Source organism: Perca flavescens, chromosome 6 (genome assembly GCF_004354835.1).
Source record: "Perca flavescens isolate YP-PL-M2 chromosome 6, PFLA_1.0, whole genome shotgun sequence".
Classification (NCBI taxonomy): Eukaryota; Metazoa; Chordata; class Actinopteri; order Perciformes; family Percidae; genus Perca; species Perca flavescens.
This window is the reverse complement of record NC_041336.1, coordinates 38,945,597-38,961,714: the sequence shown is the minus strand read 5'-3', so window position 1 is coordinate 38,961,714 and position 16,118 is coordinate 38,945,597. Positions and strand designations below refer to the sequence as shown.

The window sequence follows — 16,118 nt, the reverse complement described above, 5'->3', positions numbered from 1 at the left end:
GTTGCCCTATTGTTCAGTTAACTGACGGGGCTGTAGGTGTTGTTGGGGTGATTTTGGGACGGCTCGGCCTGTTTGCTCGGCCTGTCCCCAATTTCCTTCCTCACTCACTGAAACATGATCCCTGGTGTTTTTAATACAGGTTTTCAGACAACCTCACCCTTTCCTATCATTGTTTCTAAAAGTTATACTGCTAATAAATACTTTCAGGCAGTCACGCCATTAAAATGGCATTTGTTCATCCCAACTATCTCCGGCTTTTGTAATTGTATTGCAAAAAGTTCCCAGTTTTTTAAAGGTCCTATGACATGCTGCTTTTTGGATGCTTTTATATAGACCTTAGTGGTCCCCTAATACTGTATCTGAAGTCTCTTTTATATAGGCCTTAGTGGTCCCCTAATACTGTATCTGAAGTCTCTTTTATATAGACCTTAGTGGTCCCCTAATACTGTATCTGAAGTCTCTTTTATATAGACCTTAGTGGTCCCCTAACACTGTATCTGAAGTCTCTTTTATATAGGCCTTAGTGGTTCCCTAATACTGTATGTGAAGTCTCTTTTATATAGACCTTAGTGGTCCCCTAATACTGTATCTGAAGTCTCTTTTATATAGGCCTTAGTGGTCCCCTAATACTGTATCTGAAGTCTCTTTCCCGAAATTCAGCTTTGGTGCAGAATTAAAGCCACTAGAGCCAGTCCCACAATGAGCTTTCCTTAGGATGTGCCATTTCTGTCTGTAGTTATTGAGGAGGAGAGTGGGAGGGGCAAGGTGGAGGGTGGGGGTGTGGCCTTGACCAACTGCCACTTTTCTCGTTTGAAAGCCATGATGTCTCTCTCTCTCTCATGGGTGGGCCAAATTCTATGGGCGGGCAAAGCAGAGAAAGGGGAGGTAACCTTTCTCCTTATGACCTCATAAGGAGAAGATTCCTGATTGGCCCATCTGAGCTTTCATTTTCTCAAAGGCAGAGCAGGATACCCAGGGCTCGGTTTACACCTATCACCATTTCTAGCCACTGGGGGACCAAAGGCAGGCTGGGGGAACTCATATTAATGTTGAAAAACCTCATAAAGTGAAATTTTCGTGCCATGGGACCTTTAATATCAAACTTTAAATGCAATTTCACCTTGTGCGAGAATTTTCCTTAAAGTGACAATAGACATTTTTTTTTTAAATGTATCATGATGAAGTAAAGTTGATTGTTTATTGTAATGGCTATAGAATAATGACACCATCTTCCTGAGAAAAGGAAGGCTCCATTCACGGTAAAAGCCCTGGGACTTGAGAAGGTTCCAAACAGACGGTGTTGAAACGTTGTCGGTTTCCACTTTAAACAGAATATTTTAATGCTAAAGATTGGATTTGTTGCCGTTATAGCCACTTTAGTCTATATCCACAACGTTTCATTTCCGGGATTGCTCTGTTGCCGCCGCAAATTCCGCCAGATGTCACTCTTTTCGGCCGGATGTCTGTTATTTATGCTTTCTTTGTGTTGCCGTTCTAACCTCCGGTGGATTTGTGAGGACTATGGTTAACTGCTCCTCAGATCTCTGCAGGGTAAATCCAGACAGCTAGCTAGACTATCTGTCCAATCGGAGTTTTCTGTTGCACGACTAAAACTACTTTTGAACGTACATGTGTTCCACCAAAACAAGTTCCTTCCTGAGACTATTTAGCAGAGGCACCGTGGCTCTGCCAGGTGCTTAGCCCCGTCCAAGACGATTGTGATTGGTTTAAGAAATGCCAATAAACCAGAGCACATGTTTCTCCCATCCCAGAACGCTGTGTGGAGGAAGGTCCGGCAAAGCGAGACTATAGCCACTGTAAAAAAAAAAAAAATCTCCATTAATATACAGAATTAAGTATTTTTTCAGCAATTCAATTTCAATTCAATTTTATTTATAGTATCAAATCATAACAGTTATCTCGAGACACTTTACAGATAGAGTAGGTCTAGACCACACTCTATAATTTACAAAGCCCCAACAATTACAGTAATTCCCTCAGGAGCAAGCAGTGCGACAGTGGCGAGGAAAAACTCCCTCTTGGGAAGAAACCTCGGACAGACCCAGGCTCTTGGTAGGCGGTGTCTGACGGGCCGGTTGGGGGTGTGATGAACAGTGGCGATAGTAGTCACATTAATAATGGAACAGTGACTGGATGTAGCGGGAAGCTGCAGGGTTCAGCAGGAAGCAGCATGACATTGCAGGGCACCGCTGAGCTCAGCAGGGAGTGCAGCAGGACCACGGCAACAGCTGGAACCAGGATCTTGGTGCCAACGTTCTCCAAGGAAATAAACTGGGGGAAAAAACATAAGGACTCCGGGGAGTAAACTCCCCAGAAGCTAGCAACAATCATTAGTTTTTCAGACATAATGTCATACTGTACACCTTCACCAGGCCCTTCTTTGCTTTTCCTACAGCCTAAAGCCTTTCATCTTGGAGAGCAGCAGTCGCTCTGCAAACATCCCGTAAATTCCTAGAACAAAAGTTCCATCTGTTGAAAGGCATGGGAACTTGGGATTCCTCTTTGTCACTGCTGAATCAAATTTACAGACTCATAATGCTGGCCTTATGGCTTCATTTGGTTGTATGATGTTTTTGTAGGAGCCTACAGCCACAGGCTCCTGTGTTCCTGTATGTGATAGGTGGTCTGAGCAGCATCTTGTAAAAATGAAGACGGCTGCTTTACTGGGATCCTGGGTGGGCTCTGTGTTCTTTTCCTTCAAATGGGGGTGTTTTTGTGATTCTAGTCCTTTGTAAAGGTTTGACCTGCCTCACTGAAACTCATTGTGAGCTGCTGTTGTGAAGTTGGGGAAAACAGGTGTCAACTTGTCAAATGTCCATTAAACAAAACTGTGTACAGTTATGGGGCTTTACATTTGACTTCAGACATGCCTTCTAACATAACAGAGTATCCCTTTTCTATTTATTGAAATGTTTTAATATAACTGTGCATATTCATAAAACTGAATCAAAACCATTGTCATAACTTTGGGCACGGATAAGCCAGCATCACTTCTCTTCATTTCTCGCCCTGTGTAGTGAGAGAGCGCCCCCCCCAGGACCGCTGAGACTGCTCTCTGTATATGTGTGTGCAAAGGTCTATTAAATGACCCCTAACCTTTGAGTGAACATATAGCTCTGTTAACTCCTTTATTTCCCTTTTTCTGTCCATTTCAGATCATCTGTCCATTCAGCCAGATTAATTGCTCTTCTGTTTACAGGTATGGAATGGACTGTCTGATTCAATTTGAGGACTTTGCAAATGTTAATGCTTTCCGGCTGCTGAGCAAGTACCGCAACAAGTACTGCACATTCAACGATGACATCCAAGGTAACCCAACCACACACACACACACACACACACACACACACACACACACAATTGACATATTCTGTGTCCATCTCAACTATTCATTTATTTCTCATAAAACCACATGACGTGTAAAATACGAATAATAGTTGTACAAATGTATATTGTATTTGTGTTACAACCATATCTTCTTTGAACCATAAAAAAGAGAGAATAGAAATTTGAAATGCAGGTTGTACATTTGATATGTTTAAGGGAAACTTCACTCAAGTATTTCTATTTGTCTGATATTACTCTCGTAAACAATGGCATCACTGATCACATAAAACATAACCCGTAAACATACTCTGATGCTATATGAATAATTGAATGCAACATTTTTTCATCAACTAATAGGAAATACAGAACCAGGACATGTAGCTATAGATTTAGGTATATAAACGGTAAAAATGGAAATATGTTGTTATGTGAACCCCTAATTGTTTTCTAAAATGTCTTGTCGTGTGAAATGTTAGCATGAATGAATGCTAACATTTATTCAGAAAGAAAGCTTAGCTGGCATGCTGTATGTTGTGTCTCCTGAAGGAGAAATCTCTCCCCTTCTCTCTCCTGTTAGCTCATTAAACTGTCTGCTGCCTCCACCACGCTCCACTTCTTCTTTGCCCATTTTTGCCCGTGTTGATGTTGCTCTATAATACTCCTTAGGTACTGCTGCAGTGGCAGTAGCTGGACTCCTGGCGGCTCTCCGCGTCACCAAGAGCAGTATGTGTGACCATACCATTGTGTTCCAAGGTGCAGGGGAGGTATGTGCAGCACACTTAAAACAAGACTGTTTGGCTGAACAGCAGGCTGTGGCCCAAAAAGCTCATTAGAAGACAATCCAATCCAAGTGTTTCTTGAGTCAGATGCTTTAAAGACATCATCATCCTGGTGTTATAGGGTTTCAAGATGCTGACTATGTAGTCTCAGTTACCCTGTGCAGAAGCCACTATGTCTTTGTTTATGTCTGATCGCAGCGTTTTTACTATCCTGACCAGTAATAAGCCACTTGGCTGAGTGCGGGAGAATAACTTATTTTTGACGCGCTTCAGACTACGTCTACATCTTTTGCTACGTTTACACCTCGCGTTTACTTCTCGTGTCCACACTACTCCGGCATTTCTAAGTCCCTAAAACGGAGACGTTTGGAAACCATGCTGCCTCCGTTTCAGTTTGAAAACTCCAGGGTTGCTTTGTAGTCTCGATGGGCACAAACAGAGACCTTTGGAAATGACGATGACTGGATATGTACTCGTTGAAGTGTGTAAAAAAAACAAGGTCTTCTCCCGCACCCAGCCGAGTGGATGACTGCTGGTCAGGATTGTCGCTACACCCTCATTTGAGCCCAGCCTAGGACCTTTTTTCCAACTTTGTCCTTTTATTTCTCATGTCAGATCACTTCCCCAGATTTACTCTTTAAGACATATATGAAATGAAGACATCATTATTTAGGGCAAAACAAACATGTCTCCAGGTGAAGTACAAAGTGTTTAATTCAGATTTTGTTTCTTCGATTGAACGATTGAAAAGTGTATTTGTGACATCTTTAAATGTAGCAAAAAGGTAGCAAAAGTCAAAGTCAGCGAATTGATTATTAAATTCAGTTACACAGAAGAAATATATATATAAATATATACAGTATATATATACAGTATATATATATATATATATATATATAAAGTTTGCTAATTGAAGCATGCTATCTGTAGCCATTTTAAGCGTCTCTTCATTTCAGACTAATTCAGGAAACCCCAGAGTGAGATGGGATTATTTGTTTATTTGTATGAGGGATATTCTGTTTTTCCTCTTTCAAAAGTTACATGGTCTCATTTTAAACCAGGTTGTATTGTAATTGTGTGCAGAGAAATGATTTCCTCTGTCTTTAATAACATTCCTAATTTGTCATCACTACAATTAGTGAAACAGAGAGAAAATATTGTGATTTCAGATCAGATATTCTTTTGACGAGATGGATGAGTTATTGTATGTAATTGGCATGTGAAACCAAAGCTGGTATGGAGATGTCATGATGCTCTTCCTCTCCCCCTCCTCTTTTCTCCCTCTCCTTTTGTCTTGCTCCCAGGCAGCGATGGGGATTGCTGAGCTGATCGCCATGGCCATGGAGAAGGAGGGACTCGCTAAGGAAAAGTGTTTGGAAAAGATCTGGATGGTTGATTCCAAGGGCCTCATTGTCAAGGTGTCTTAATAAAATACTGCACATGTACATACTGTATGCATAAATACATTAATCCATTGTAATCCGACCACGATAGCCGATCAGAATGATTGGTCCAGTAGGAAGAAATCCTAAAAATTACAAAAAACCTCAGAGGAACAATCAAGGGAAACATTTCCCATTGTTAATTTATAGGACATAGGTTTGTCTGGGGAATCACTGTAAAAGACTATGCAACATCAACATCTGTTACACCTGTTTTTTCACCATATCCATGTTATTCATCCCTCAATCCTTGTTCTCCTCTTCGCTGTCCTCCACCATTTGCTTTCTCGCTGCTTCTTTCACTCCACCAACAACGCTCCCTCTTTCCTCTCCCCTTTATCCCACCTCTCCTCTTCATACTCGCCTCTTTTCACCTCCTCTTTTCTCCCTCTTGTTTCTAACTGGTCATCCTCCAGTACAGAGGAGCACTTTCAAGAAATCCTTCATGCCTTCAGCGCTAAAAAATGGTTGGGGAGCAATAAGAATGTTTTTCACAGTGTCTGGTATTTCTACAGATGGTCTCATGTCTTCCATGTCCTCCTCCTCAACCCTTCCTCTCCATCTCCGTAGGGCCGAGACCAGCTGACTCATGAGAAGGAGAGGTTTGCTCACGAGCATCCACAGATGAAGAAACTGGAGGATGTGGTTCGGGAACTGAAACCCACAGCTATCATCGGTATAGTCTATATCCTCGATGTCCACTTCTGGGATTGCTCCGTTGCTGACGGAAATTTTCACTCATTTAGGCCGGGTATCCGTTGCCTTGGGCTTCCTTTGTGGTGGCGTTCTAAACTCCGGTGGATTTGTGAGGACTATGGTTAACTGCTCCTCAGATCTCTGCAGGGTAAATCCAGACAGCTAGCTAGACTATCTGTCCAATCTGAGTTTTCGGTTACATGACAAACTACTTTTGAACGTACACATGTTCCACCAAAACAAGTTCCTTCCTGAGACTATTTTGCAGAGGCGTCGTTGTTCCGTACAGCGCTTAGCTCCGCCCAAGATGATTGTGATTAGTTTAAAGAAATGCCAATAAACCAGAGCACATTTTTCTCCCATTCTGGAATACTGTGTGGACTAGCCAGACCCTCCTCCGCAGCGCTGTGGAGGAAGGTCTGGCAAAACAAGACTATCAACGGTAAAACAACAAGCATCGGATGTTTTCATAAGACAGCCAGTTAAACAGATTGTCAGACTGCATGTTAGATAGAATAATCAATAGATGACAGATAGATGATAGATAGATGACAGTGATAAATTGGATGCAAGGAGTCATTGAAAGAAAGGACTGATAGTACATGTGTACATTTGAGGGAGAATTTAAGGTCATACGGGGAATGCTGAAGATGACGAGACAAGTTGAAACTTGCCATTACTTGCAATTTGCCCGTCTGCAACGTTCTGAAACCTGCCAGTTTACACCAACGAGACTGTGTATCATCTCCATAGCGACGACTTTCTGTACTTCCGTTCTAACTTCCGAATTTTCAAGGCTTTTTCGTAGCTGGATATTATTTGTAGCGTCATAGAATATGAACAACCATAGTGATAGTTAGGTGCTTGCTACAGTTGCATTTGTATTAGTAATGAAACGCCAAAAACAATGTTTTGTTTCTCTGTTTAACGCCGCTCCCTGTCTTCATCTACACTCTAGCTCACTCGACCACTCGCTTGTGCTCGAAAGGCACTCGTTGAGCCTCGGTCAAAAACATTTCAAGCAGTTCATGGTTTGTAACTGACTCGACCAGCTGACTTGCTATGAGCTGCTTGACTGTTGTTCCAAAACCAGCCACTGGCTGACAAGCTGAGGCGGAGGCGACGCCGTCAGCTGTTGGAAAGCTCCTAAAGAAGCAGACTGAAATAGGCCTGGGCGATATGGAGAAAATCAAATAACACCTTTTTTTTACCTAATTCCTTGATATTGATAGTGCAATGATAATGTAGGGTTGATGATTGTTGCTTTCACAAAATAGTTACACAATGACATTTTTGATAAATAATCATCAGTAATATGGATATAATGACTAATTGGGTAAAGGCAAATTTTAAAAATCTAAGATGATGTCAAGCCTCAAATCACAATATCGATATAATTACTGAAATGGGATATTTTGCACATTGACGGCCTGCGTTCTGTCTCAGGTGTGGCGGCTGTTGCCGGAGCCTTCAGCGAGCAGATCATCACAGACATGGCTTCCTTCAATGAACGCCCAATCATCTTCGCCCTCAGCAACCCTACCAGCAAAGCAGAATGCACTGCTGAGCAGTGTTACACACTCACAGAGGTATTCACTCAGGACTCTCTTCGTTGCAGTGATATTCTCATACATGGCCATGAATGGTGTCCTTGGTCATCTCTAATCAATGGGCGAATAAAACCAATAATAATCCTCATTGTGCTGCAGGGGCGGGGCATCTTTGCCAGTGGCAGCCCATTTGACCCCGTCACCCTGTCCAATGGGAGGACGTTCTACCCTGGTCAGGGTAACAACGCCTACATCTTCCCCGGTGTAGGCCTGAGTGTCACCGTTTGTGGCATCCGACATATTACAGAGGGAATCTTCCTTGCTGCAGCAGAGGTCACACACTGACATAATCAGTACATACTCACCCTTTTCATGTATTTTATATTATTATTTAATGATAAGTGTCATACACTTAGCTGAGCGAAGTCAGACTCGTGAAAAACAAGTCGGCATGTTGTGATGACTTTCTTCGCTGCCGTAACTTGAGCTGAGTGTTTACCATTCGACAGGCTCTTGCTCACCTGGTGACGGAGAAAGACCTGGCGGAGGGAAGGTTGTATCCTCCTCTCAGCTCCATCAGGGACGTCTCTCTCAAACTGGCTGTAAAGGTTAGAGCTCAATGTACACACAAGGAGAAGCAGATGTACGCTGCCATGTCTCGGTAACACTTTATAATAACCATCACTAATAAATGGTAAATTGATAGTTAATCAAACTTAAGTTAAAAGTGATTTTGCTGTTAACAAACAATGTCATGATAATTAATAACGTTAAATTATTATTGCTATAATTGCTATAATTATATGAATTATAATGCTATAATTCATGTTATTATTTTACAGTTTGTTGTTGCACACATCCTAACATTTTATATGTTATATTAAGTATTTGTTAATGATTACAAAATTATGTATAAACCTTTACGGAATCGTTTGTAAACTGTCAATAAACATTATTTGGATGGCGATCATAAAATTATGCTTTTAATATCTTGTTAAAGGACAATTGCGGCGCAAAATGAACCTAGGGGTTAATAACACGTGTACCGAGTCGACCGTTCTCTGGGACATGTTTTCATGCTAATCGAATGCGTCTCTAGCTTGAAACAAGCTAGAGCAAACCGGTGGTTAGCTGCTAATGCTAGCTTTCGGGGCAGAGGGTAAATTTCTACACCACTAACAAGGCTAAAAATAGCACCACACTTCCACGGTAGCATAATGAGGGTCGTTACGTGTAAACCGAAGCTTTTAGAACTTTGTAAGTGTACATACAGTTTATTAAAAAGATAGTTTATAAAGGCAGTACCGTTCACGTACACAGGCAGGCGCCATCTTGGGAGAACAGTCATGACCAGTCGACCCACAAACGCCGTGCTTGAGCTATGTTACTGGTTACTGGTTGCACAGCGTTCGTCGTTTGACTGTTCTCAATGCTTCGGTTTACATGTAGGGTCCTTCATTATGCTACCGTGGAAGTGTGGTGCTATTTTGAGTCTTGTTAGTGGCATAAAATAGCAATATACCCTCTGCCCCGAAGGCTAGCATTAGCAGCTAACCACCAGTTAGCGATAGCTTCTTTCAAGGTAGAGACACATTAGATTAGCATGAAAACATGTCCCAGAGAATGGTCGATTCAGTACACATATGTTATTATCCCTAGGTTCATTTTGCGCCGCAATTGTCCTTTAATGATTAATACATACTTTGTAAAGCATCTATAAATATTGTTTAGATGGTTGTTATCAGTGCACAAATAATCAGAGCTTCTTTTTTATAGATCACCAAATAAAGATTTAATGGGGCCACATTAATGTTACTTGATGCTTTATTAACCTACGTATTAATTAATCATTAACTAATTATTATCAGCATTAGTTGCAACTTTATAATAGCCATCCAAATAATGTGTGGTTTACAAAACAATTGACATTACAATTAACTATCTATCTAAATTATTGAACTCTTTATTTCATAATACACTAAACTAATAATAAAATAACATACATTAAAACATTAGTAATAGTTAGTAAACAGCATACATCATTTCATTTAACATTTGCTAACATTAAACTAAACTAACTATTAACTAAAGTTTAATTAACTATCAATTTACCATTTATTAATGATGGTTATTATAAGTGATACCCATGTCTCTTTGAGTCTAGTTGTATGGGGTCTGATTTTCTCCAATGCTGTGCATTACAGGTCATGGAGTATGCCTATGAGCACAACATGGCGACACTTTACCCGGAGCCGTCTGACAAAGAAGCATATTACGACTCCCTTACCTATAGCACTGATTATGATGAGTTTGCTGTGGACTCGTACCGCTGGCCAGAGGACAGTATGAATATGCAGTCGTGCAAACTTTAAAACACTGGACAGAGAGACGGAATAAACGCTGGAGGGGTAAAATAAATACTGACATGACATGTGATATCACCACAAGACACAATGTTGGAATATGAAAGAGGCTGTGTGTAGAATTATCTCATTTATATATTACTGTGAAATTAATGGTGGCAACACATGTCGAGTTATGATAAAATCAATATTTAATAATCACTGAACCAAATGAAGCTGACAAAATGTGAAACAGAAAGCACTTTGCAGAACTTATATATTTAATATTCCACTAATGGTTGTTATCACATTGAATTTTACAATACATTTGGGGAAAGTCCTTCACAGGTTACTTTTAGTTGTACTGTAATAGGCAGTTTTTATGATTGTCAGCTATAATCCAAAAACTCTTTGTCAAATAAAAATGGTTTTGATTCATGTTTTTCACGTCTAATGGCATTTGTACTGAAAGAAGACAAGGGTGTGTTGAGTACAACAAGTTCTCCAGAGATTGTGGTTTGGGTTTACATTTGGTTACGCTAGTGACGCTGAACGTGACGTAGTTCCGTTAAAAGTTTTTAAAAACTTGCTGTTTACTTTCTTTTTTCAAACAGGACACAAACTCTGATTTCCTGGGGGAAAGTCCTGTGTTGTTTTTTTTTATCCCATCCACCACTCCAACCTACCTCTTTAAGCAGAACTTTGTCACATTACTTCCAGCTTTGGTCCGGTCATAAGTACTATGGCCACTAGGGAGCGCTGTCACTATAAACATAAATATCAGTCATAATTGTAAGGCAAGGCAGCTTTATTTGTATTGCATATTTCAGCAACAGGGTAATTGAAAGTGCTTTACTTAAAACATTAAAGAGAGTTAAAAACGATTAAAAAAAAATGTAAACATTAAAGAGAAAAAAATAAAAGAGAAAAAAAAATCGATAAAAGACGAGAATAAAATTTACAGTGCTGTATAAGAACAAGTTAACAGAGTCCAACTCGGGCCTCCCAGAGGACTGGTGTTTTCTGTTGCAACTCAGATTCCAAACCTGGCCTCCCAAAGGACTAAACCAGTTCCAAACTGGGCCTTACAAAGGACTTAACAAGTTAACCGAGTCCAACTCGGGCCTCTCAGATGACTTATACTTTAATTCTTTTTCTTTTGCAACAGAGGTTCAAAACCTGGCCTCCCAGAGGACTTATAAATTAACGATTATTGAAAGAAAGACAACATCAAAAAAAAGATAAGTCTTCAGCCTTGATTTGAAAGAACTGAGAGTTGTTGCAGACATGCAGTTTTCTGGGAGTTTGTTCCAGATATGTGGAGCATAAAAGCTGAACACTGCTTCCCCCTGTTTAGTTCTGACTCTGGGAACAGAAAGTAGACCTGTCCCAGACGATCTGAGAGGTCTGGGTGGTTCGTAATGTATTAGCAGATCAGAAATGTATTTTGGCTTTAAACCGTTTAGTGATTTATAAACCAGCAAAAGATTTTTTTAAATCAATTCTTTGAGGCACTGGAAGCCAGTGTAAAGACTTCAGAAATGGAGTGATGTGATCCACTTTCTTGGTTTTAGTGAGGATTCGAGCAACAGCGTTCTGAATCAGCTGCAGCTGTCTGATTGATTTTTTAGGTAGACCTGTAAAGACACCGTTACAGTAGTCAAGTCTACTGAAGATAAAAGCATGGACAAGTTTTTCCAAATCCTGCTGGGACATAAGCCCTTTAACCCTTGATATATTCTTAAGGTAATAATAGGCTGACTTTGTAATTGTATTAATGTGGCTGTTGAAATTCAGGTCTGAGTCCATGACTACACCAAGATTTCTGGCTTTGTCTGTTGTTTTTAACATTGTCGTTTGAAGCTGAGTGTTGACCTTTAATTGTTCCTCTTTTGCTCCAAAAACAACCACCTCAGTTTTTTCTTCATTTAATTTAAGAAAGTTATGGCACATCCAGTAGTTAATTTGTTCTATGCACTTAGTCAGTTTTTGTATTGGACTATAGTCCCCTGGCAACAAGGTTATGTAAATTTGTGTGTCGTCCGCATAACTATGGTAACTTATTTTGTTGTTTTCCATAATCTGAGCCAGTGGAAGCATGTAGATATTAAACAGAAAAGGCCCCAGAATGGAGCCTTGGGGAACTCTGCACATCATATTTGTATGCTCAGATGCATAATTACCTATAGACACAAAGTAGTCCCTATTCTTTAAGTAGGATTCAAACCAGTTTAGTATTGAGCCAGAAATGCCAACCCAGTTTTCCAATCGGTCTAGTAATATGTCATGGTCGACCGTGTCAAATGCAGCACTGAGATCAAGTAATACTAGGACTGAAATGTAGCTTGAACAAAAAACCTATGGGACCATTTTTCAGGGGAGGACAGTCCCGTTGAATATTAGATATAAAAGGTACTTCTAATAAAGGTATAAAATTTAAGGTAATACATTTTTACAACAACACATATTCTCTTGGCCACCTAAAATTAAATTAAATGAAACCTAGTGGTTAATGACACGTGTACCGAGTCGACTGTTCTCTGGGATATGTTTTCATGCTATCGAATTTGACCAGTTTTAGCGCAAACCGCTAATTAGACGAATGCCGTGTAACCAGTAACATGGCTCAAGCACGGCGTTTGGCGTTCGACTGATCGTGACTGTTTTCACAAGATAGCGCCCGCCTGTATACGTCTTTATAAACTATCTTTTTAATAAACTGTACAAAGTTCTCAATGCTTCGGTTTACATGTAGGGACCTTCATTATGTTACCGTTGAAGTGTGGTGCTATTTTGAGCCTTGTTAGGGGTGTAGAAATAGCAATTTCTTTTTACTTTACCCGTGCCCCGACGACTAGCTTTATAAGCTAATTAGCAGTTTGCGCTAAAACTGGTCACATTCGATTAGCATGAAAACATATCCCAGAGAACGGTTGACTCGGTACACATGTGTTATTAACCCCTAGGTTCAGTTTGCGCCGGGTTTCTCCAATAACTAATTATCAGGTAAACTGAACTACCAAGTTCCGCTGATTCGGCGACATCTCACAGATCTCTGTAGCTATTTTTGTAATATATACGCAGGGTGCGATTTGCTGTGGTGATTGCATGGGATTTCTCCCTTTCTGGTCTACATATCCCTGCCTCTGCTGAATTATTTTTATCCCCGGTGGGGACAAAATGTATCCCCCCTCAAAGTGATCAATGCTACTTCACTAATAGACCATTATATACCCAAAATAGTAGTATTTTAAACTAATTAAAGCACTGTAACGGGAACAGTCAAAATCAGAGCGGCAGTCGCTAGTTATATTTAGCCGCTGCAGAGTGCCGGCACGCCGGCTACCAGTGGCAGTTGTTTAGCCGCCAACAGGTGACTGTGAGCCAGGTACAGGCACTGCCAGATGACACCCCTTTCATGGGCCATGGTAGTGGAGTTTAGCAAGAAAAAGCGAGCGTCATGCGGAGATGACAGTTAAAGTGTTCATATTATGCTTTTTGGCTTTTCCCCTTTCCTTTATTGTGTTATATATATATTTTTGTGCACGTTATAAGTTTACAAATTGAAAAGTCCCCCCCCAAAGGGACTTACCATCTCCAGCAGAAAACACTGTTCACAAACTGCTCCAAACAGCTCTATTGTAGTCCAGCCTTTACTTCAGAGACCAATGTGGGTCACTTTGGAACACATGTTATAATGCTCTCCTAGCTGCTAGCATGGCAATCTGCTTTTTTCACAAATCGCACCCTGATCATATGTATCGGTGTGCATGGATGTGCATACATTTTCGTACAATATTGTACGATCCCATTCATGAGAATGTGTTGCCCAGTGACACTAACTGCCTTGCTTTACTGTGAGTAACCAACTTAAAAATGCTCTGCAAGGTGGTTCTGAAATCAGGGCCGGGAATCTAACAGCATTCCAGGCCAATCCCACACATTCAGGCCACGTATACTGTAACTTTTTTTTCTGTTTACTCTTTAGGTAAAGTTTAGTGTGTGTAAGGGCTTAGAACATTATGATGGGAGTATATGATGCCCATTCCCATACTCTTATTATGTCTCATAAGTTGTTGCAGTAATGTTTGGGTTGATAGTAGTGCTGTCAAACGATTACAATATTTAATCGCGGTTAATCGCATTAATGTCATAGTTAACTCGCAATTAATCACACATTTTTATCTATTCTAAATGTCCCTTGATTTCTTTTTGTCCCATTATTTTTTCTCATTTTAATGCTCTTGTCAACATGGAAAAGTGGATCGGCTTGCTTTGTGCAAATGTTTTTTTATTGAAAACAACATTGTGCATTTCACACTAACATTCTCACTTGGAGCAGTCATTCACAGTAAGTTTGTTCTTAGTTATGGTATCCATGTGCTTTTGTCTGAAGTCATCCATTGTCTCCTGGCTTTGACGAGGGGGCGGAGAATTGGCATCAGCTGTGTGCTTGGCCATCAAGTGGCATTTCAGACTGGACGCGATGATAGCTCAGTTCACAATGACAAAATGCACACATAACTTTGGTCTTGTCAATGAAACCATTTGGCAACCTTTTAAAAGTAAACTTTCCATTCAGAATCTTATTGGCATCCATTTTGGCGTCTCGCGCTCGCCATCGACTCAAAACGTAACGTTAGCCTACTGCTCTTTGGCCGGCTCGCAAGCCCAAACCAGTGTGTGTGGCGTGCCTGTTGTTGTGTTTCCGGTCTAGCTAGATCCGGTGTGTTGTTGTAGTTTTTCTAACATTACTAGTTGTTGCAATAGCATGTGAAAAAAAAGTTTGCTAGGCCAAAAAGAACGTTAAGCTCGCGATAAAAAAATGTACGCCGTTAAAATGGGTTTGCGTTAACGCCGTTAATAACGCGTTTAACTGACAGCACTAGTTGATACCATTTGTTATTCAGATTTGGTGCAACATTTAACCATTTCTGACCACTTGAATTTATGAAAATGGTCAAAGATCCCTCCAAAACACCACATTAAGACACCAAGAGGAACACTATAGAAAAATCATTGCTGTGATTTGGTATCATAAACTTTAAGAACTGGATTTATTTCAAAAATTGGATGGCGAGCATTTCTGTTCTGGAAACTGCTCAGGAACCCCCTTTATATGTAGGAAAGCCATACTTTCTCTGAATGCCCTAGGTCTCTAGTTTGTGGTTGTAAAGTTGCATGAGGCTGTGATTTAATACAGTGAGGTCAAGTTTCAAAAAATTACATGGCTATGGGGACTAACATAATCACACATGGATACAATTGGGCTCACTGAATCCACAAGAGTTTCAGCTTTCCAGTCATACCCAATGTATGTAATCCCTGTTTAGGGACCCAAGTATGCAGAAATATTCAAATACACCTTTTTTTTTTTTAATATGCGTAAATAAGACATTTGTATACTGCATGAGAAAAATGGCATGGTTTTTGAAAAGTCAGGTTGAAGTAGCAAAACCCCAGAGTGTAATAACTTGAGCAAGGGTGTGTTTTATTGCTTATAAAGTCCTTTTTTACAAGAGGAAGATTCTGTTTTTTTTTCTTCTTTCAAAAGTTACATGGTCTCACTTTAAACAAGGGCCTCAGACCGACAGATTAATGGCAATGTAGTCTATATCCTTGACGGTCCACTTCCGGGATTGCTCTGGTGCTGCAGGAAATTCCGCCGGATGCATGTATTTTCCGTTACCTTCCGCTTCCTTTGTGTTGGAATTTTAAACTCTGGTGGATTTGTGAGGACTATGGTTAACTGCTCCTCAGATCTCTGCAGGGTAAATCCAGACAGCTAGCTAGACTATCTGTCCAATTAGAGTTCTCTCTTGCATGACTATTTTGCAGCGGCTCTGTGAGGAGCTTAGCACCGCCCATGACAATTCTGATTGGTTAAAAGAAATGCCATTAAACCAGAGCACGTTTTGCTCCCATCCCCAAATGCTATGTGGAGTAGCCAGACCCTCCTTC

At 40.5% G+C, this 16,118-nt stretch overlaps 1 protein-coding gene across 1 annotated transcript in view; it reads left to right on the top strand.

Annotated features, from left to right (window-relative positions):
• The window catches only part of me1 (malic enzyme 1, NADP(+)-dependent, cytosolic), a 152,712-nt gene extending 142,112 nt beyond the window's left edge, over positions 1–10,600 (top strand). Inside the window, exons 7-14 of the mRNA XM_028579465.1 lie at positions 3,221–3,330; positions 4,015–4,112; positions 5,432–5,545; positions 6,140–6,245; positions 7,712–7,854; positions 7,975–8,148; positions 8,325–8,423; positions 10,020–10,600. Coding sequence (XP_028435266.1) covers positions 3,221–3,330; positions 4,015–4,112; positions 5,432–5,545; positions 6,140–6,245; positions 7,712–7,854; positions 7,975–8,148; positions 8,325–8,423; positions 10,020–10,187 — 1,012 coding nt within the window. The 3' untranslated portion in view covers positions 10,188–10,600. The remainder of the gene's footprint in view (positions 1–3,220; positions 3,331–4,014; positions 4,113–5,431; positions 5,546–6,139; positions 6,246–7,711; positions 7,855–7,974; positions 8,149–8,324; positions 8,424–10,019) is intronic.
• Positions 10,601–16,118: the final 5,518 nt, after the last annotated feature.